General features: G+C 43.4%; 1 protein-coding gene across 2 annotated transcripts; it reads right to left on the bottom strand.

Annotated features, from left to right (window-relative positions):
* Window positions 1–21,435, bottom strand: UGDH (UDP-glucose 6-dehydrogenase). 2 transcript variants are annotated; one of them, XM_073645895.1, is made up of 12 exons: window positions 21,270–21,435; window positions 14,949–15,117; window positions 12,907–13,008; window positions 10,984–11,184; window positions 10,565–10,762; window positions 10,330–10,477; window positions 8,460–8,554; window positions 7,899–8,029; window positions 6,935–7,068; window positions 6,596–6,687; window positions 6,297–6,407; window positions 1–975 (listed from the first exon to the last, which is right to left on the bottom strand). In XM_073645895.1, exons 2-12 carry the CDS (start codon window positions 15,108–15,110, stop codon window positions 865–867), a joined length of 1,485 nt encoding a protein of 494 aa, XP_073501996.1. In that variant the 5' UTR covers window positions 15,111–15,117; window positions 21,270–21,435; the 3' UTR covers window positions 1–864. The 2 variants fall into 2 exon arrangements, with proteins under 2 accessions (XP_073501996.1, XP_073502001.1); XM_073645900.1 differs by lacking the exons at window positions 14,949–15,117; window positions 21,270–21,435 and adding an exon at window positions 14,664–14,685.
* Window positions 21,436–21,760: the final 325 nt, after the last annotated feature.

Genomic DNA, 21,760 nt, shown 5'->3' with positions numbered 1-21,760 from the left:
TAACCTTTTTTTTTGTTGTTTTCTTTAACTCCTCTCAGCTGACTTATGACCTCATCAAAGTTGAATGTGCAGGGAAAAAGTCTATAAAAGCCAAACATTGCAAAACTTTTAATAAAACCAAACTGCATTATTTTTTTAGATATTTTTAGTCCAAAATGCCTGCAATTGAAGTATGAAACAAAAAGTCACTAAAGTTGGAGTACATGAAATATATGGTTTAAGTAAAAAAAAAAAAAAAAAAAAAACTTTAACCATCTGGTCAACAAGATAAATGATTTCCTATATGTTAAAAGTCTTGAAAAAATCTTTTTTTGGGGGGGTCCCCAAACAGACAATAGGTGCACGAACAGAACAAGCATGATATGTGATCACAGATTATAAAAATATAAAAATGTTCAAAAAAAATAGATCTGATTCAAAAAAGTGTCACTTATAAATAACCACGTACAAAAATAATGCACAAAATCCACTCTCGCTGTGAAATAACGGCAGATAGTTACTGCAAAGCCTTTTTTTCTTTTACACAGAAGCCATTAAACTTCAATGAATAAAGTGAATATATTGTGTAGTTCTATAGAAATAGTAAAAATGCTTGTTTGGTCTTTACAGTTCACTTTTTGGAAGTGTAATAATTTACAAATACATTATCTACTGTTGACATTGAGAGTCAACCAAGTTCTCCGAAAATGTAACCCCTAAGGATGGCCAAATACTGGAGGTGTAGACCATGTACAATTGTGTTCATGTGAAGCCTTCGTCAGGGCAGAATTTATACTTCAATAGGTTATTATTATTATTTCCAGTCACAAAAGACATACAGTAAAAAACAAAACACCATCCTTAACCCTTCCCCACCCAGCAGCATTATACTCTGGCCTTCTTGAGGGGCACATCCCCGAGGCTAATTTTGGGCATGTTGGCTGTTGGTGTAAAAGGGATCCTCTTGGAAGCCACCTTTTTCCCAATGGTCTCCACCTGTAAATAAAGTTATAATCATAAAAAGTTAATGATGGGGAAAAAAAAAAAATGTAACAAAAGAAAATAAATAAAAAATTACAACTTGGGAAGTTTAGAGCACAATCATTTATGATGATGGCTGCCAATAGACTACTAATAAATGACTACTTTCACACGTTCAAGTTTCTTGGACTGCGATTTTCAGACTAGCCACAATAGTTATTTGAGTAGAGCTGTTGCATGTGACTGAGCGCAGTTCCATCATTTGGCCATTAGATGTCAGTGCATACAAAGGAAGTTTGTGCTACACTTAGAAATGTGGCTCAAGTTGCAGTTCAGAAACCCATGAATATATAAAATATATAAAAACATGAAGCTGATGTAGTGAGGGCTAGAACGTCATTAGGACTCAGTTCTGACTCTTCAGTATGAGTCATGCTGGGAGGAAAAAACAGAATTTCTCTTAATCCCTTAGGTCACTAATGTCCTTATTGCAGAATGTCTGTGTGGCTACACCCAAGGTTGAGTCTGCATCGCCCACAGGATGAATTTCTCATATCTCAAATTTATAGTTTTTTTTATTTAGAAAAGCTGCGTGGATGCGAAAGCCACCAGTGTGCAGATAGGACATTTAACGATAGTTATATCAGAGGATACTGTCTGGCTGCAGCAGTGACCTATTGCATCAATTTTACAACTTAGGTGGAGTTTAACCCCCTATGAGTCAAAAGGAAATTCTGGACTGTGTCTACAAGAAAAGCTCATTTCCTAAGAGGCATCATGCCCAGGTCATCCATCGCTGAACAGCACATTCTCCTGGCCTGGTAGACTGGATAAAACCGTTCCCTATACATACAGGCGCTTCTCACAAAATTAGAATATCATCAAAAAGTTAATTTATTTCAGTTCTTCAATACAAAAAGTGAAACTCATATTCTATAGAGTCATTACACACAGAGTGATCTATTTCAAGTGTTTATTTCTGTTAATGTTGATGATTATGGTTTACAGCCAATGAAAACACAAAAGTCATTATCTCAGTAAATTAGAATACTTTATAACAGCTTGAGAAATTATTTTAAAATCCGAAATGTTGTCCTACTGAAATGTATGTTCAGTAAATGCCCTCAATACTTGGTCGGGGCTCCTTTTGCATCAATTACTGCATCAATGCGGCGCGGCATGGAGGCGATCAGCCTGTGGCACTGCTGAGGTGTTATGGAAGCCCAGGTGGCTTTGATAGCAGCCTTCAGCTCGTCTGCATTGTTGGGTCTGGTGTCTCTCATCTTCCTCTTGACAATACCCCATAGATTGTCTATGGGGTTAAGGTCAGGCGAGTTTGCTGGCCAATCAAGCACAGTGATACTGTTGTTTGTAAACCAGGTATTGATACTTTTGGCAGTGTGGACAGGTGCCAAGTCCTGCTGGAGAATGAACTTTCTATCTCCAAAAAGCTTGTCGGCAGAGGGAAGCATGAAGTGCTATGAAATTTCCTGGTAGATGGCTGCGCTGACTTTGGTCTTGATAAAACACAGTGGACCTACACCAGCAGATGACATGGCTCCCCAAACCATCACTGATTGTGGAAACTTCACACTAGACCTCCAGCAGCTTGGATTGTGGCCTCTCCACTCTTCCTACAGACTCTGGGATCTTGATTTCCAAATGAAATGCAAAATTTACCTTCATCTGAAAACAACACCTTGGACCGCTGAGCATCAGTCCAGGTCTTTTTCTCCTTGGCCCAGGTAAGACGCTTCTGGCGTTGTCTATTGGTCATGAGTGGCTCGACACAAGGAATGTGACACTTGTAGCCCATGTCCTGGATACGTCTGTGTGTGGTGGCTCTTGAAGCAATGACTCCAGCAGCAGTCCACTCCTTGTGAATCTCCCCCAAATTTTTGAATGGCCTTTTCTTAACAATCCTTTCAAGGCTTCGGTTATCCCGGTTACTTGTGCACCTTTTTCTACCACACTTTTTCCTTTGACTCAACTTTCCATTAATATGCTTGGATACCGCACTCTGTGGACAGCCAGCTTCTTTAGCAATGACCTTTTGTGGCTTACCCTCCTTGTGGAGTGTGTCAATGACGGCCTTTTAGACATCTGTCAAGTCAGCAGTCTTACCCATGATTGTGGAGCCTACTGAAACAGACTAAAGGGCCTTTTCAAATGCGTAGGAAGCCTTTGCAGGTGTGTTTTGTTAATTATTCTAAATTTACTGAGATAATGACTTTTGTGTTTTCATTGGCTGTAAGCCATAATCATCAACATTAGCAGAAATAAACACTTGAAATAGATCCCTCTGTTTGTAATGACTCTATATAATATAGGAGTTTCACTTTTTGTATTGAGGAACTGAAATAGAATATCAAAAAGTTAATTTAATTTTGTGAGAAGCACCTGTATATCTGCTAATTATACATATGTCAGGTGGCAGCCAGCGTAAATAGTATCAGAAAATGGGCTGTCTCGGGGAAAAACCTTTCCATATACAGAATAGGGCACACGGACACAATTGCTTGGGACCTTCCAGTGTGAGCCCCGCCAGGTATCAGTGGCTCGAGCAGTCCGGACCTTTCCTGGTATCACACTGCAGCCATTAACTTGAAGGAACCAAACGTAGTACTACAAAATTATAGCGGACCCCAACATCCTCTGACGATTATCACAGCGAAGGTGAAGCAGCATGTTACAGTGTATATGAACACATCGCAGAGTTTCAGCAGATTTGCATTCACAAATCCACTGAGTAAGGCCTTGTTCAGACGTCTGTTACACATGCGAGTTGTATCTGTTTTTCCTTCATGGCTAGAACACGTACCCATTATAATCTTTGGTGCGATGCACATTTCTGTGTTTTTCAGGGACCGTGTGTCCGTGCAAAACACATGGAGACGTGTCTTTTTTTTCCCGGATGACAAGCGCCAATAAAAGCCTATGGGTCCGTGAAAAACACATACAGAACGCGGATGGCATCAGTGCATAGTCCATATTTAACATTGCTAAGTATAGGAGAAGCTGTGTAATTTATTTACAGTCATATGAAAAAGTTTGGGCACCCCTATTAATCTTAAGCTTAATGTTTTATAAAAATTGGTGTTTTTGCAACAGCTATTTCAGTTTGATATATGTAATAACTGTTGGACACAGTAATGTTTCTGCCTTGAAATGAGGTTTATTGTGCTAACAGAAAATGTGCAATCTGCATTCAAACAAAATTTGTCAGGTGCATAAGTATGGGCACCCTTATCATTTTCTTGTTTTAAATACTCCTGCCTACTTTTTACTGACTTACTAAAGCACTTTTTTTGGGTTTGTAACCTCATTGAGCTTTGAACTTTATAGCCAGGTGTATGCAATCATGAGAAAAGCTACTTAAAGTGGCCACTTGCAAGTTGTTCTCCTGTTTGAATCTCCTCTGAAGAGTGGCATCATGGGCTCCTCAAAACAACTGTCAAATGATCTGAAAACAAAGATTATTCAACATAGTTGTTCAGGGGAAGGATACAAAAAGCTGTCTCAGAGATTTAACCTGTCAGTTTCCACTGTGAGGAACATAGTAAGGAAATGGAAGAACATAGGGACAGTTCTTGTTAAGGCCAGAAGTGTCAGGACAAGAAAAACATCAGAAAGGCAGAGAAGAAGAATGGTGAGATCAGTCAAGGACAATCCTCAGACCACCTCCAGAGAGCTGCAGCATCAACTTGCTGCAGATGGTGTCACTGTGCATCGGTCAACTATACAACGCACTTTGCACAAGGAGAAGCTGTATGGGAGAGTGATGCGAAAGAAGCCGTTTCTGCAAGTACGCACAAACAGAGTCGGCTGAGGTATGCAAAAGCACATTTGAAGAAGCCTATTTCTTTTTGGAAGAAGGTCCTGTGGACTGATGAAACCAAGATTGAGTTGTTTGGTCATACAAAAAGGCGTTATGCATGGTGGCAAAAAAACACAGCATTCCAAGAAAAACACTTGCTACCCACAGTAAAATTTGGTGGAGGTTCCATCATGCTTTGGGGCTGTGTGGTCAATGCCGGCACTGGGAATCTTGTTAAAGTTGAGGGACGCATGGATTCCACTCAGTATCAGCAGATTCTTGACAATAATGTTCAAGAATCAGTGATAAAGTTGAAGTTACGCAGTGGATGGATCTTTCAGCAAGACAATGATCCAAAACACCGCTCCAAATCTACTAAGGCATTCATGCAGAGGAACAATTACAATGTTCTGGAATGGCCATCCCAGTCCCCAGACCTGAATATCATTGAACATCTGTGGGATCATTTGAAGAGGGCTGTCCATGCTCGGCGACAATCAAACTTAACTGAACTGGAATTGTTTTGTAAAGAGGAATGGTCAAAAATACCTTCATCCAGGATCCAGGAAATCATTAAAAGCTACAGGAAGCGACTAGAGGCTGTTATTTTTGCAAAAGGAGGATCTACTAAATATTAATGTCACTTTTCTGGTGAGGTGCCCATACTTATGCACCTGTCAAATTTTGTTTGAATGCAGATTGCACATTTTGTGTTAGTACAATAAACCTCATTTCAAGGCAGAAACATTACTGTGTCCAACAGTTATTACATATATCAAACTGAAATAGCTGTTGCAAAAACACCAATTTTTATAAAACATTAAGCTTAAGATTAATAGGGGTGCCCAAACTTTTTCATATGACTGTATTTCTATATCCATCAAAGAAAAACACAGATGACCCGAATGGTAAAAAAGGACACATTGAAGACACCGGTACCATATTTTTTTTCACGTACGTGTTTAAACACAGCAGTGTGAAGGAGGCCTTATTCAGCGCCAGCTTTTTATAATATCATCTGCAGATTGCAGAAAGATTCAGCACAAAAACTGACAAGCAAAATGGATTTTGAAATCTCTTGAACGTCAATAAAATAGAGTAAAAAACTGTGGAAAATTTGCAGCAAAATTCACATGTAGCTTTCCTGGCACGGGTACATGTCCCCGATGGTTTTGTCCTCTTCTTGTAGGCTTCATTGCAGCCTGCTGACAAAGCCATACCCTTACTTAGGATATAAAGCCGGCCATACACATCAGATAACATCTGAAAGCAGGTCCTCCATATATACGAGCGCTCACAGCCCGATCCTTCTCTCCCCTGAGATTATCTGTCGGGGGACAGCCAGTAGGCCACCATTCACACAAGCTGGTTGGCCAGTCCCAACCCCCCCAAAAAAAAAAAAAAAACAGTGAGTTTGGCTGAATTTCATCTAATGTGTATGGAGGGCAAAAGAAATTCATTGGCGTTATTTACTATGGAATAAATAGCCGTCACGGGAACAACGTTCACATTCATATACCTGAAAGCCAATATTCTGCAGCTCCCCGTGAAGGTCGTCCAGGACCCGGCGGCCATCAAATATGAACGCAGGCTTTAACATCTTGGAATGGATGCGTTGGAAATCCAGCTCCTACCACAACAGAAACATGGCTGTCAGCTTTCACTACAGATCAGGAAATCCTCAACATGGTGGACAGGTGAATAAGGAATATATAGATACATATGCAGTGTCCGCGCCGATGTAACTGTACAAATCAGCACTCCTAACATAGGAGAATCCGGGAAGAAGAGGGAACAGATCGACATTTCTTTGCTCACCTTAAACATGTCCCACTCTGTGCAGATAACTATGGCGTGAGCTCCCTCACAGGCCTCGTATGGATCCGGGGAGATATGGACCAGCTTCTCCACTGGGGGAGGAATGGATGCATATATTACCCTCATTAGTGAAGTCAATGGAAAAAAAAAAATGTACAAAAATCTGGAATAATTCAGTCCAACTACGCCCCAAATAATAGTGATCTAATCTACTAATGAGGTCAGGAAGGGGCAAACAACTAAACTGGAAGGTTCAAGCCCCCGAATAAGTGACAGCAATCCGTGCAATGGTTGGCGGCTTAGGTCGCCTGTTTCCCCCCGCAGTCCCAGGTCACGTACCCCTGTCGTCAGCAGTCACTCCAGGCTGGGATAAGTCCATGATGATTTGTTCCCTTGGTACTTTGGGATCGAATATGTGCAGCTTGGCCCCTTCATCCATAAGGTACTTGCTGATGTAGATACTGGAGGATTCTCTGTGGAAAAGTAAAAGTAACAGAATCAGTGAATTGCCATAACACACAGCTAATAAATCCATTCATTGCAAGAACTTTGGGTGACACGTTCCACATCTCAAACAGCAAAATATGCTGATAGGAAAATGGTCTTACAAAGCAATAGGGAATGGGATGAAGAGCTGTACTGTAACGGCAGCACACGGTTACATGGCTACCAACAGGTCAGAATGGCAGGAATCATATACCACTTTATGGAGTAATGGTGCATTTACACTGGCCAGTTATTGGGAAGGAGCATTTCTTGAATTCTCGTTTATTGGCCTTTCTAAAGAAGCTGCCAATCACCAGACAAAGCAAAAAGGCTTGTTATGACACAACCACCTTCTACATAGCCAATTGGTGGCCATTCAGTGGCTGCAATCAGTCAGTGTATATGAACCCTAAACTTCTCCCAATGAGTATTTGGTGCGTTTTTCATGTTGAAGATTTTCTGTACCTTTTTAGCCAAATTGGATTATTTTCAGTTTTTTTACATACATTACGTTTTTGACACTGGGGATTGTCCTTCATTTTGGTAGGTCATGTTTTTGCTATACCTCCTGTTTGTCGTGTGGGATTACGAGCATTTTTTAAACTAATACAAGTCCATAAAGGAAAAAAAAACAAAACACACACATAAAACTCAGCATACCTGCAAGAGAGATTGACAAAAATACACACTAAAAGCTCACCAAAAACTCATTGAGGGAAATGACCATTTGCTACACAACAATGATCTCTTTTCTCAGACCCAGCGGTCGTTGTAAATCTTTGTGCTTTAGTGTCGGGTGTCTATGAAGGTCACCTACCTTGTGTCACCCGTGTCCTTTTTGAAGGCAAATCCTAACACAGCAATTTTTTTGTCCGTTACGGTGTTGAAGAGACAATCGATAATCCTAGAGGTGAACCTCCGCCTCTGGTAGTCATTCATGTCAATGACCTGGAATGAGAAAAGTGGCTGAGCAGGTTGTGGTGTGGATACCTTCACAAATCTTGTGTCCATCATGGACCTCAAGAATACAGCACATTCAGAGCTGGAGACATGCGATGAATGATCACTGCAGATCTGGGGAAGTCTAACCATACGAATGTCCTGAAACCAACCTCAATCCCATCATTTTTTTGTAAAAATATGGCACCAGATTATCGGCACTGACCGCCACCATTATATCCCAAGGAACTAGAAGAATTGTCAACCATCTTATGTGTATGACAAAATCTAATTATTAGATCCCTAGGACTCATGACAAGTGGCCAACTCACGCAGCCAGCCCCCAACCCAGCACCTCTCCCATCTCTAGAGCACAGAGTATTAATCTCACATGTCACCAATTCAAGTATAAATGTAAGTGACCCGGTGAAATATCTACCTGTTGCCAGTATTTTGCAACTTCGTGCAGATTTAAAACTTCACACAAATAAACTAAATTAAGTACATCTTTCTGGAAGCAGCTACCACCAAAACCTAGAAAGATAGAAAAGAAAAAAAAGATTATAAGCAGAGAAGATATTACATAAAGTCACTGAAAATATTGTACGAAGACGATCATAATGATCTATACCCAGATCAACATTTCTGTCATTAGAAATTCTGTTTTTGTGGGGTTTCATAACTTCACAACTAACGAAGGATATAAAATATTTAGTATTTTAGAGGTGGCACTAAAGAATTGGCAATCATCTTTAGGGTTTGCTTACACTAGCATATTAAGAAATAAAATATTAGTATTATTAATATTAAAATGTCACATTCTCATCCAGGAGAATGGGATGATTTTTTCTCCCTCGTCATCCGTGTGCTGTCCGTATACAATCCGTTTTTTTTTTTTCACTCAGCAACTGTTAAATTATTTACATTTTTCTATGCTACAGAATTGCAATGTATCCATAAGAATTGGATGCCACTGATGGTCCGTCTAGCATGTGATTTTTTTTCTTGTAATGTCCGATTTTGGAGTGAAATCGTAGCATGCTGCAATTTTTTTCTCATGCCAAATACAGCTGAGAAAAAAAGAAAAAAAAAAGTGCGTGCGAGCCCTTAATGGCAGACTATATGGCCGGTTTGCGTCGCTTATGAATGAAGCCAATGGAGTGTTTTTTTTTTCTTTACAGAAGTGTGCAGCCATTTAGTTTTGCCATGGTTGGGAGCGAGTAAGTGGTTAAATGTATCTGGTTGGATAATAAAACTGCTTTCTCTTCCCCTCCAGTTACACATTCATCCCAGCCGAGCGTACATTATTGTGAAAAACTCAGGGCAAAATCATACATGGAAGGCTGGTCCTGCGGGAATTATACGGGTTGGCCTGTATGAAATCGAAAATTAAAAGGGTTTCCAGTTTCCAAAAACACCTGTTTCCCATCAGCAGTTTTTTTAAAAAAACAAGCTTTTCTTTACTCACCGTCCCTGGGTCCAGCGGTGAGTCTCTGCCGCAGCTCTTAGGGTCTGTTATTGTCTGCAGCGCTGAAGTAATGTCGTCTGTGCTGCAGCTGATCAACCCGGGCAGAGCTGCTACGCTCAGTTATCGGCTGCAGCGCTGTCCAAGCTGCAAACAATAACAGACACCAGGAGCAATGGAAGAGACGCAGCACTTGACCTGGGGAGGGTGAGTAAAGCGTAATTTGTCTTTTTTTTTTTTTTTTTTTATCTTTAGACAAATTGAAGCCGGTGGATGTATTTTTTTTTTTTAAACCCCTTTAAGTTTGTACATGCATATGGGCCAATAATCGGTGAACAAGTGTTTGTCTAATCAGGTCGGGAATCACGCGAGCAATGAGCAAAAAGCTCATTTGTCGGATTTGATTATTTTTATGCAGGTTTAAAAAGCCTAGTTATCGGCAGCATGTCGTCCAGTGTAAACAGGACATGTGCTGCTGATAGCGATTAAATTGTATGTACACAGTATTAATGGTCGTTCTGGGTACATAGAATTTTACAATTAAACGTTGATTGAGCCGCAGCATACAAGACAAGCGATGGGCGGTTGTCAGCCGGGATCGGCAGGTGTAAGCGCACCACTAGCCTGTATGACGCACGTGTAGTTTTCTATACCTTGAGGAATCCTTACAAGATGCACCAAACACTTAATTCTTTGTATTAGTAGAGTTAGCAGCATGTAGTATCTACTCTCTAGACTTTATCTTCCCCCTCAATTTTACAGAACGATCATAGTTACCTGCCAGGAACATCTATGGCACAGAACCACTAATACATTGCATACACATTATTAGGGTCATTCTTACCAACACTGGCTTTAAGGAATTTATTTCCAATTCTTTGGTCCATCCCAATAGCCCTGGCCACTTCTTCTACATCTGCACCGGTCGCTTCACACAAGGCGCTGATAGAGTTAATACTACTGATCCTTTGGGCAAGGAACGCATTAGCGGCCTAAAAAAAAGGTACAAATAAGATTAAGAACACGACGGAACGCAAGTGAACAAATCATAACGCCCCCAGGCAAATATGATCTCTCACCAGTTTGGAAAGCTCAGAGGACCAAGTGTTGGTTGTGATAATCTTCTCCGAAGGGACCCAGTTTTCATACACGGCACACAGGGCGCGCACCGCTTTCTGTCCTTCAGGGGTCTCATCTCCCCCAATCAGGACCCGGTCAGGGTTTTTAAGATCTTTGATGGCTGTTCCTTCCGCAAGGAACTCTGGGTTAGACAGCACCTTGGAGGAAAGACGATCAAACCATCGGTACATATGAAATTTAAAAGGCTAGGTGGACGTTTGCCACCATTTCTATTAATATTGTTATGTAGCCTGAACCTGTAGCCATATATCTTTCTGCCCATACATGTTAGATGGGGATACCTAGGTGATCTAATATATTAGCGCCTCCCAAAGAGAAGGATGAGAGATTTCTTAATTTTGGGAACAATTATAAATACCTGGAGGTTGAGATTGGGTTTTGTGTTGGCATCAAAGATCCGACGAATGCTCTCGGCAGCTCTCACCGGCACGGTGCTTTTTTCCGTCACAATTTTGTACCCATTTGAGTTCTGAACAATCCTTCGAGCACAAGCTTCAATGTATTTGAGATCTGCAGCTCGGCCTTTTCCCATACCATATGTTTTCGTTGGGGTATTAACCTGCCCAAGAAATAAAAAAAATAAAGTTAAGGTTCATTTCAGTACTTAATTTTGCTGAAATGTAAAAAAAAGCCTGGAGTCAGCAGTCTGACTGAGTTTTTTTGCATACATATTATATAACATGCTTATTATCTACCCTCAAAAGGTGTCTGGAGTTATAGCTAAAGTACAACCAGAAATAAACAGCAGTAAAAAGGATCATTGTTCTCTTGGATGCGGCCCTCAACTTTATCAAATGCTACAAAACCAATAGGCACAAATGGCTGCTGGTGCTTACGGTATATTATAGACAGGGGCATCGTGAGGCCCCATGATCCTATCTTTTGGGAAGTTCATGACTAGCAGGTACCACAGATAAACCTTATCCAATTAGCCTGACTGGATAACTTCAATCCTTTGCAATATTTAACTTGTTAAAATGTTGTACCTGGATGAAAGGGCAGCAGGCACGTTGTACGGGTAGGGACATATGAATTTATATATAGAGTAAAGGAGCACAAGGAAAAGTCCTGGATGGCAGGTATGTGTCACCAAGGTGGCTGGCCTCAGTGGTACAAGTCCCAGAATCGAAGGTTAGCTTGCTGAGAAGGTTTTTATTGGGACCGGATTTTGGGTCTAGGATTTAGGAACGACCAAAAGAGTCTGGGTGGGAAAGGTCGCTCCCCTACCTCCAGTCCGCATCTTTGCAGGTCCTATAAAGGGCAGCTCACGTGGCACTAGTATGCCTAGTGTGAGGGCTGCAGTGTATTCATTATTGCTGACCAAACAGAGAAGCAGTGCCTGGATTGCTGTACGGGCGAGACTGTGAAGCATCTTTTGCCTACCCAGAGAAGGGACTGTTTTTTTTCTGTGTTATTTGTTTAGGCCATTTGCTTTCATGTGACATCTGTTAATGGTTTATGATAGATAAATAAACCTAAGACTGTATTACACCAGAACCAAATGTCGTTGCGTACCCAAACCGCTACCAGAAAGCTTGAATCCCTACTATAGGCCAGTGTGAATTTAGGGCTAGTCTTACAAGTGAGGCTTCTCAATACTTACCCAGAACCTCTATACCCAGAGACAGCGGTAAAAAACAACAGGATTGATATAAAGCAAAGTATCAGCACCCTTATGTAAGGGTCTGTGGACACAATGCTCAAATCTTCCAAAACAAGGTGTACACTCCTGTCATATACCTGCAACAGAAGACTGATGTATGCCACTTACAGGGTGTGCTCACATTCTACCATCAGGAGCACACCGCCTTTAGGCAAGCAGAAAGCAGAGAGGAAGAGGAGCGGTGTGCTCCTGAATATAGAAGGTGAGCACACCCTGTAAGTGGCTATGATTGATAATTTGGATAATGGCGTGGTCGTGCCACTGGTCCGAACTGTACGCGCTCTCGTGCTGCAAACAGAGCAAGCTTTGCCTCTGCAGCATTGGAGAAGTGCAGGGTCATTGCTGATCCAGCGATCCACCAGCTTCAGAGCATCAGCCGGAAGATATATAGCCAAGAGCTAGCAAGCACACGCTCCTTGCCTAAAAAAACGGCCACTTCTGATAAGACTGCAGAGGTGGCAGATAACCTAGGCAACAAACAGTAAACAATAGAAGAAAAAATAATTCCATTCTTGACAGCGTAGAGGATTTTAAATAAACAGTAAATTGCAATATCACTTCTTGTTCATACAGGTAATTTTACCAAAATGAGACAACCTAAAAAAATATATAACTTACAGAAATGAACACAAGATCGGCCTCTTGTATGGCTCCATCAATGTCAGTGGAGTAAAATAGGTTTTTGCCTCGGCAAGACTCAACAACTTCTTTCAGTCCAGGCTGCAAAAAAAAATAAATGCAAAAATCAAATTATTGATAGAATAGGTTATAAAAAAATAAATAAAAAAAACCACATACATGATGATTGCGGAGAACCGAGCCGTGAAACAAATACTGTGCCTTATGTCAGTGGAAGGATCAGATTGAGGTGGCACTTAAATAGGAGGGAGAGTACGGTGCTACCATGGCTGTAGTTACGTGAAGGGGCATGGCAGACGTTACAAAATCAACAAAATGCAGCTTTTATTAGTGTGCAACCTTGTGATTGTTCTAATTGTGATACTATAAGGCGATGACGTCCTTTGTGCATGTAACGGCCACTGACATGGAGGAGATTTCTGCAGCACTCAGCGATTCCAGCTGAGATCTCCAGAGTGCCAACTCAGCACAGGAAGTGGGCATGTCTGCCCCTAGGGGTCAGCACGAGAACTACACACAGTAAATCTGAGCAGTCCCAGCACTGGATATGCTGCAACTTACACAAGGATATCTATATATTGTGCAGTAATAAATGTACCTAAATTATCAATCATCTTACAATAAAAGGCTTTTTTTCCATCTTTCAAGTACGGCAGTGAGAATAGCGTCAGAGCATAAGGGGCCTCTCAGCTCCCCCCATAGAGGACGTTGGGGGAGAGACGTTCAGGCAGTTGCCATTTCATTGAACTTGCTTTCAGGGGAGATAAGAGGAGTCCGGCAGCCATCATCTCTGCTCTCCCTATTGAAAACACATGAACGCTCAGTCAAGCGATCATGGGGATGGTCGATTTGGCGGACAGCCATCTCACAGCCAGTTTAGGATACGTTCACACGTTCAGTATTTAGTCAGTTTTTTTCCTCAGTATTTGTAAGCCCAAACCAGGAGAGGAACAATCAGAAGAAAAGTATAATAGAAACACGTCACCACTTCTGTATTTATCACCCACTCCTGGTTTTGGCTTACACATACTGAGGTAAAAAACTCACCAAATACTCTAAGTGTGCAAAAAAAAAAAAAAAAAAAAAAAACATCTGTAAACTCTATTCTTGAAGAAATATTCCCAGAAAGTTTGTGGTTTGATGTCCTGTATTTTTGAATCCTTAAGTCCAGTGTGAGAGGCCAATATGGACGGAGAGGTGTATGGCCGCATGTGAGCACAGATCGTTCATGATGCAATCGTTTGACAAATTGTTAGGGTATGTGCACACACGTTTTGCTGCAGATTTTTATGCACATTTTCAGCTGTGTCTGGCAGTACCAGCAAAGTCTGAGAAACCACAATTCACTGTTCCCACATGTTGCTTTTTGTTTGCTGCGTATTTTCAGGGATTAGAAAAAAGCTGAAAGAAGGGATAGGTCACTTCTTTCAGCGTTTTTTCACCCATAGGAAGTAATGGAGGGGTGAAAAAACGCTACAAATACGCAGCAAAAACGCACCAAAAAACGCACCTGCATATTTTGCTGCGTATTTGCAGCGTTTTGATGGCAAAATAGATTGGGAGTCTTTTTTTCACAGAACTTTATGTGCATTATTAAATAGAGACAGAAGGACAGTGAAAAAAAAAAGCTGCAAATACGCAACAAAAAATGCAGCTAAACCTGCCAGAGAAAAGTTATCAGCAGATTCCATGCAGATTTTGGTGCACAAAAAAAAAAAACACGTGTGTGCACATACCCTTACTCAGAGGTCAGCCGGCTTTTGTGCTCCTGTATGTGGCTCCTTTGTGTCGCACTCAAACACTGATTTATTCTTCATATACAAAGAAGAAATAAGGACGGCAGAAAAACAAGTGCTAAAGTCCAACCCGTGCAAATGTCACCCCCGCCTGCACACCACGTCCAGGGCCACGTACAATACTCTGAAGTATGTGACTGTGCGATATAGACAGAGACCAGAGATACAGACGGACTGTAGATCTAAGCTCTTGGGACAAATCCACCCCCACAGAAGAGTCCTTACCTCATAAATCGGGAGGGTGTCCGAATTCCAGGCATTTATTCGCACCTCGTTTACATCCACCACCGTCACCCTGATATCGGGGCACATGTGAGCGATGACGCTGCAGGTTGGACCGCCAACATAACCGGCACCGATGCAGCAGATCTTCTTAATTTGAAACATTGTGATGCTGAAAAATAAATCATTAACATCACAGTCTTATTATAAGGTAATGCGCCAGCTCCGTCCGTATACAGGCAATATGGTGGTGTCACATGTATGGGGTGAATTGTCTCTTCAAAGAGGAAGAGGACTAGAACTCTAGTGCCACCTATAGGAAGTAGCAATCCTAAAAATCAATATCGACTCTCTAACAAGCCTTGTCACATGACTTAGCATAAAAGCCAGAACCAGAATCTCAGTTAGGAGACACTGTGTTTCGGGGTACCGCCCCTCGTCAGTGTAAAGTGTGAGATCTGGTTTGGCTGGATGAGAGGCGTCAGTCCGGGATCCAAGTGGTAACGCTTCTCCTTGCAGACAATGACATGTTAAGCATGTCAAGGTGAGGAGACTTTTAAGCTGCAGTGTTCCTCTGTATCATTGTATTCAGCTTCCTATGACCTACGTGCCCATATAGACTGCTTAGGAGGGACGATCCTACTGACAGATTATCTTTAATTGCCAAATCTGATCTGCATAACGGATGAGAATAGGACTTGCTCTAAATCTAACGGATCGAATTTTAAATCTAATGTGTATACGGATCAATTAAACTCTCCGTGTGCCGTCCGAGAAAAAGACAGACTGCAATAGGACGTGTCACACGGATGTGTGAATGTAGCCTTATCTGTGGCTGTCTCCCCAGCTCCGCTACATCTGTACTTACATAGTGGGAGAAAGAGGACCCCACAACCCAAGCTCCGCTCACCTTCCACACCAGAGAGGTAATATTAACCTTGTACCAGCCCTCCAGACCGGTAAATCTCCATAGGCTCAGCGCTCACATTACCATTAATCCTACTATGAATGCATCCTACATGCAGAGGTAGACGCCCATACTGTAGGAGGCCGAGGGGCCCATGTTGCCAATTCCTCAGTGCTCACAGCCCCGGGATATTAGTAATGTGCTCCCCTCACCCCTGTCTGGTGCATACGTCATACTCCGCTCTATCACTGTGTGGGCTCAGGAGAAGGAAATCGACGTCATGAGGAGGAGGAGGAGGACCCTGGGGATGCCTGCTGTGGGGTCATCACAAGGCTGCACTGCAGGAACTTTATGCCAGGAGTCTGACACATTACATGGCACAGTAGATTATGTCACCGAGGCCTTCTAGATGGGGGACGAATGGTCAGTGGCTCCAGAAGTGGGTGGAAGGGGCTGGGGGGGGGGGGCAAACATTACCTGTGCAGTCTGATCCATCCATTCCACATCTATCCCCCATACCTTAGTTATGTATCTCTTTCTGGGAAAGCTGGGTGACAACTAACCAAAGACGGCTCAAAATCCAGAACAGTAAACTGTCCGGTATCCCTATAATGAAGACCGGCCATTCAGCGGTCTAAGACCTCAGATGGGGTTTTTATGCATTTGTTTCTCAGTGTGCTGGATACTATTTTAATCCATTTTTGGCCCCTGTGTGATCAGTGTGGCATCTGGTTTTTTCTCTATGAAAAAAAAAATTCTAAGTTTTTCCCATTCATTGGGCCGGGAATTCAAGCCAGTTGTGTCTGCAAACTGCGGATGTGACCGGCTCCGTGTGCTGGTCCGGATTGTAGCCAGATCTGCCTTTACACTGCATACGTTATTCCAGTTCATAAAATGGACCAAAGTTCTGCAGGCAGAGATTTTTTGTTATCCATGTAGACCATCGGTCCTGGTAGAAAATCGTCCATGTACCTGGCACAATGGAGTTATGCGATCTCTGTAGTGCTTGGCGCACAAGGGAAGATTATACGCTCCTCTGTACGAGACTTTAAGCAGTTAAAGAAAAAAAAGCACACGAATGGCATCTGACTTTTGGTTCTGGTTTTTAAATTAGGCGAGATTGATTTGCAAATCGAAAAAAAAACAAAAACAGACACATGAACAGCTCCATAGAAAGCGCACCCATTAGTCTATCGGCAAAGAACACAAATAGATGGGAAGGCAAGAGTGGCTACCCAACTTTCCCAGTAGCAGACGGGAGAGTGGCTACCCAACTTTCCCAGTAGCAGACGGGAGAGTGGCTACCCAACTTTCCCAGTAGCAGACGGGAGAGTGGCTACGCAACTTTCCCAGTAGCAGACGGGAGAGTGGCTACGCAACTTTCCCAGTAGCAGACGGGAGAGTGGCTACCCAACTTTCCCAGTAGCAGATGTAGCTAAGAGTGGCTACCCAACTTTCCCAGTAGCAGATGTAGCTACAAAGAATTTTTACGTTAAAGGACTGAATAAAAAAGTGTAACAAAAGTAATATTATCCCACACGTGTATAATAAATACAACAACTAGTATTGAATATCTCCACTACGAAGATGGGGGAGCCATAAATAAGGTTGTGATGTACTGTCAGGAGACGCCGACGTGCAGACGACCTCGTCTGTGCAGGTAGTAAATGGAGCCTTTCATCCACTGACTGAATAGGGGGCATTCATGAGAGCAGTGGGCCCTTGTCCAGTGTAATTATCACTGGGTACGGAGAGGATTACCGCAACGCTGAAGAAAAACGATACATTTATGTGAGGTCACACTGCAATCTGTAGAACTACAAGTCCCAGCCATTGCATATAATCAGTGGCCATAATGAGCTTTCTTATTATAGGAGATTTGCCTTGACTTGTAATTCTACATAGTCGGCGCCAGAAATAATTATTTGGAGAATGTATGATTTACCAAAGTCGCAGCCATACTCTATGGTGACCCTATAGGGCCGATGACACATGAACAGAACCAACACTTTAATTCTGGAAACCAAGCAAGTCAGCATCACATTGTGCCTGGGAATTATCTATGGTCGGGGTCAGTGGGCCAGCAGGGCTACACGTCTATGAGAACAGCACATAGGGATTCCTACTGATTCTAGAGATAAGCAGCGCCAGACATGCCCGGCAGCCGCACGTCTCCCCAACTCCATAAAGGCGATATATAATGGAAGGAAATTCTACTTTTACTTTCTCTTGGAACCAATCCCGATTTTGTCCTTTTTTGACTCTATACACAGATTGTTCTAATAAATCCTTGTTGGTGGTAAACCAGCATTCTGCTTTTGAATAGTTCACAAGTGTAGATTTTTTTCCTATGGGCCCTGAGTCATTAGCCAGTCCACTCATGTATCCCGTCCATGCAGCGTCACATGTGGAGCAACGTACAGATCAGGTTTCATACAGTAAAGGACCCTCTATGGCCCCATTTCCTGAGGATTACGTGAAAGTGATCAGCAAATATGGATCCAATTAAAGGAGCCTCCAGATCAAGAACAGATGGAGCAGCGAAGAGGAGACCTCTGGGCATCAGATCCCTCCTAGTATCAGCAAGGTATACAGTATAATGTAGGGTCTGTAGTATAGAGATTGACATGCTGTACAGTGTATCTCCCTCAGCAGTGTATATATTATGCACTATGTAATGTCCTCTCTGAGGAGTAGATGTACAGTTGTGGCCAAAAGTTTGGAGACGGACACAAATTTTGGTTTTCACAAAGTTTTGCTTCTTCAGTGTTTTTAGAAATTTTAGCCTGATGTTTGTTTTTTTTGCTTACTAAACAGTTGCAATTAAAGTATTTCATAAACTTTCACACTTATTGACAAATACATCAAGTTTATGAAAGACTTAATATTTACAGAGTTGTCCCTTATTTTTCAAGATTTATGCCCTTCGCCCTGGCAGCTGGATATCGGCTTCTGGGCCAAATCCTGACTGATGACCGCCCATTCTTGTCTAATCAGTGCTTGGAGTTCGTCAAGGAAGAATGATTGGAGAAGAAAAGGTGAGGCTACCAACAGTAAAGCATCCTGACAGCATTCATGTGTAGAGGCTTTTCATCCATGGAGGGGGCACACGGACAATTTTGCCCAAGATGACAGCCATAAATAAAAGATGGGAGCTAAACATCCTCCAAGAACAACTTCTCCCAAGGATCCAGGAGGATTTGGTGATGAGCAATGCTTTTTACAGCATGATGGAGACCATGTCACAAGGCAAAAGTGATAGGCAAGTGGTTTGTTGAACAAAACATTGAAACTTTGGATCCATGGCGAGGCAGATACCCATATATCAATCCCATTGAGAAGCTGTGGTCAATCCTCAAACATGGGGGAGGGCGAACAAACAAAAACACAGAAATTGATAAACTCCAAGATATTCTTGTCTAATCACTGCTTCGAGATTGAGTTATCAGTCAGGATTTGGCCCAAGAGCTGATATCCAGCATGTGACTTAGAACTGCAAAAGTCTTCCAAAATATGAGTCAATCCTGTAAATATTCAGTCTGTCCATAAAATTGATGTATTTGGCAATAAAAGTGTAAAACTTATGAAATGCTTATAAGTTACTATAGAAACTGCTAAAAACACTGAAGCAAAAAACTTTGGAAAAATTAAAAATGTGCTTCAGTCTCAAAACTTTTGGCCACGACTGTGCTACACAGTATATACTATACACCCCGTAGTGTTCTCACAGCAGCGTATATGTGGTATACAGTATATACAGAGCACTATATATAGCCGGGACTGTGACCTCCTCATACCACACACAGGCACATCTGCCCCCAGTATAACAGCACATAGATCTGCCCCCCCTCAGTATAACACCAAATAGATCTGATGCCCCCCCAGTATAACAGCACATAGATCTGACGCCCCCCCCAGTATAACAGCACATAGATCTGACGCCCCCCCCAGTATAACAGCACATAGATCTGACGCCCCCCCCAGTATAACATCACATAGATCTGACGCCCCCCCCAGTATAACAGCATAGATCTGCCCCCCCCAGTATAACAGCACATAGATCTGCCCCCCCAGTATAACAGCACATAGATCTGCCCCCCCAGTATAACAGCACATAGATCTGCCCCCCCCCAGTATAACAGCACATAGATCTGCCCCCCCCCAGTATAACAGCACATAGATCTGCCCCCCCCCAGTATAACAGCACATAGATCTGCCGCCCCCCAGTATAACAGCACATAGATCTGCCGCCCCCCAGTATAACAGCACATAGATCTGACGCCCCCCCAGTATAACAGCACATAGATTTGACGCCCCCCCAGTATAACAGCACATAGATCTGCCGCCCCCCCAGTATAACAGCACATAGATCTGCCGCCCCCCCAGTATAACAGCACATAGATCTGACGCCCCCCCAGTATAACAGCACATAGATCTGACGCCCCCCCAGTATAACAGCACATAGATCTGACGCCCCCCCAGTATAACAGCACATAGATCTGACGCCCCCCCAGTATAACAGCACATAGATCTGACGCCCCCCCAGTATAACAGCACATAGATCTGCCCCCCCCAGTATAACAGCACATAGATCTGCCCCCCCCAGTATAACAGCACATAGATCTGCCCCCCCCAGTATAACAGCACATAGATCTGCCCCCCCCCAGTATAACAGCACATAGATCTGCCCCCCCAGTATAACAGCACATAGATCTGCCCCCCCCCAGTATAACAGCACATAGATCTGCCCCCCCCAGTATAACAGCACATAGATCTGCCCCCCCCAGTATAACAGCACATAGATCTGCCCCCCCCAGTATAACAGCACATAGATCTGCCCCCCCCAGTATAACAGCACATAGATCTGCCCCCCCCAGTATAACAGCACATAGATCTGCCCCCCCCAGTATAACAGCACATAGATCTGCCGCCCCCCAGTATAACAGCACATAGATCTGCCGCCCCCCAGTATAACAGCACATAGATCTGCCCCCCCCCCAGTATAACAGCACATAGATCTGCCCCCCCCCAGTATAACAGCACATAGATCTGCCCCCCCCAGTATAACAGCACATAGATCTGCCCCCCCCAGTATAACAGCACATAGATCTGCCCCCCCCAGTATAACAGCACATAGATCTGCCCCCCCCTCAGTATAACAGCACATAGATCTGCCCCCCCCAGTATAACAGCACATAGATCTGCCCCCCCCCAGTATAACAGCACATAGATCTGCCCCCCCCAGTATAACAGCACATAGATCTGCCCCCCCCCCCCCCAGTATAACAGCACATAGATCTGCCCCCCCCCAGTATAACAGCACATAGATCTGACGCCCCCCCAGTATAACAGCACATAGATCTGCCCCCCCCCCCTCAGTATAACAGCGCATAGATCCCCAGTAGAACGCCTCTTACCTGGAGAGTGCAGTGAAGAGACCAGTGCTGTGTCAGTCTCACCCACGGCCGGGTGGGCTGTAAATCCATATACCCGGCAGCAGGTCCACCCACGGGGGAGGAGAGTGGGTGTGCCGCCGCCCGGTGGGTGTAGTGGTCCTGCTGAGGGAAGGAGGGCTGGGGATGAATGAACGGATCAGGAGGGGGCGGGGAGGGCTAGTGCCCCTAGTGCCCCGGATGTAGACGTCAGATCGGCCCTTACGCCGTACATATACACATATACACTGGCTGGGAGCTGCTGCTGCTGGATTGTCAGCTCCTGGGCCGGGCACATTGTGTGATGGAAACAGTGCAGGGAGATGAGAGCAGGTAACATGGGGCTTCCTCGGCCTCCGCTCCTGCTCCTCGGTCTCCGCTCCTGCTCCTCGGTCTCCGCTCCTGCTCCTCGGCCTCCGCTCCTGCTCCTCGGTCTCCGCTCCTGCTCCTCGGCCTCCGCTCCTGCTCCTCGGCCT

The sequence above is a fragment of the Phyllobates terribilis genome, unplaced genomic scaffold (assembly GCF_046119375.1).
Source record: "Phyllobates terribilis strain yellow unplaced genomic scaffold, ASM4611937v1 Scaffold_1__5_contigs__length_1240528914, whole genome shotgun sequence".
NCBI lineage: Eukaryota > Metazoa > Chordata > Amphibia > Anura > Dendrobatidae > Phyllobates > Phyllobates terribilis.
Note: the sequence above shows the minus strand (reverse complement) of the source record. Positions and strands in the feature narration are given on the sequence as shown.

Coding starts and splice junctions, on each gene's coding strand:
- UGDH (XM_073645895.1), bottom strand. CDS start 15,110: ATGTTTCAAATTAAGAAGATCTGCTGCATCGGTGCCGGTTATGTTGGC. Junction 8,030..8,459: donor TTGCAAAATACTGGCAACAG/GTAGATATTTCA, acceptor TTCTCATTCCAG/GTCATTGACATGAATGACTA. Junction 7,069..7,898: donor AAGGACACGGGTGACACAAG/GTAGGTGACCTT, acceptor ACTTTTCCACAG/AGAATCCTCCAGTATCTACA.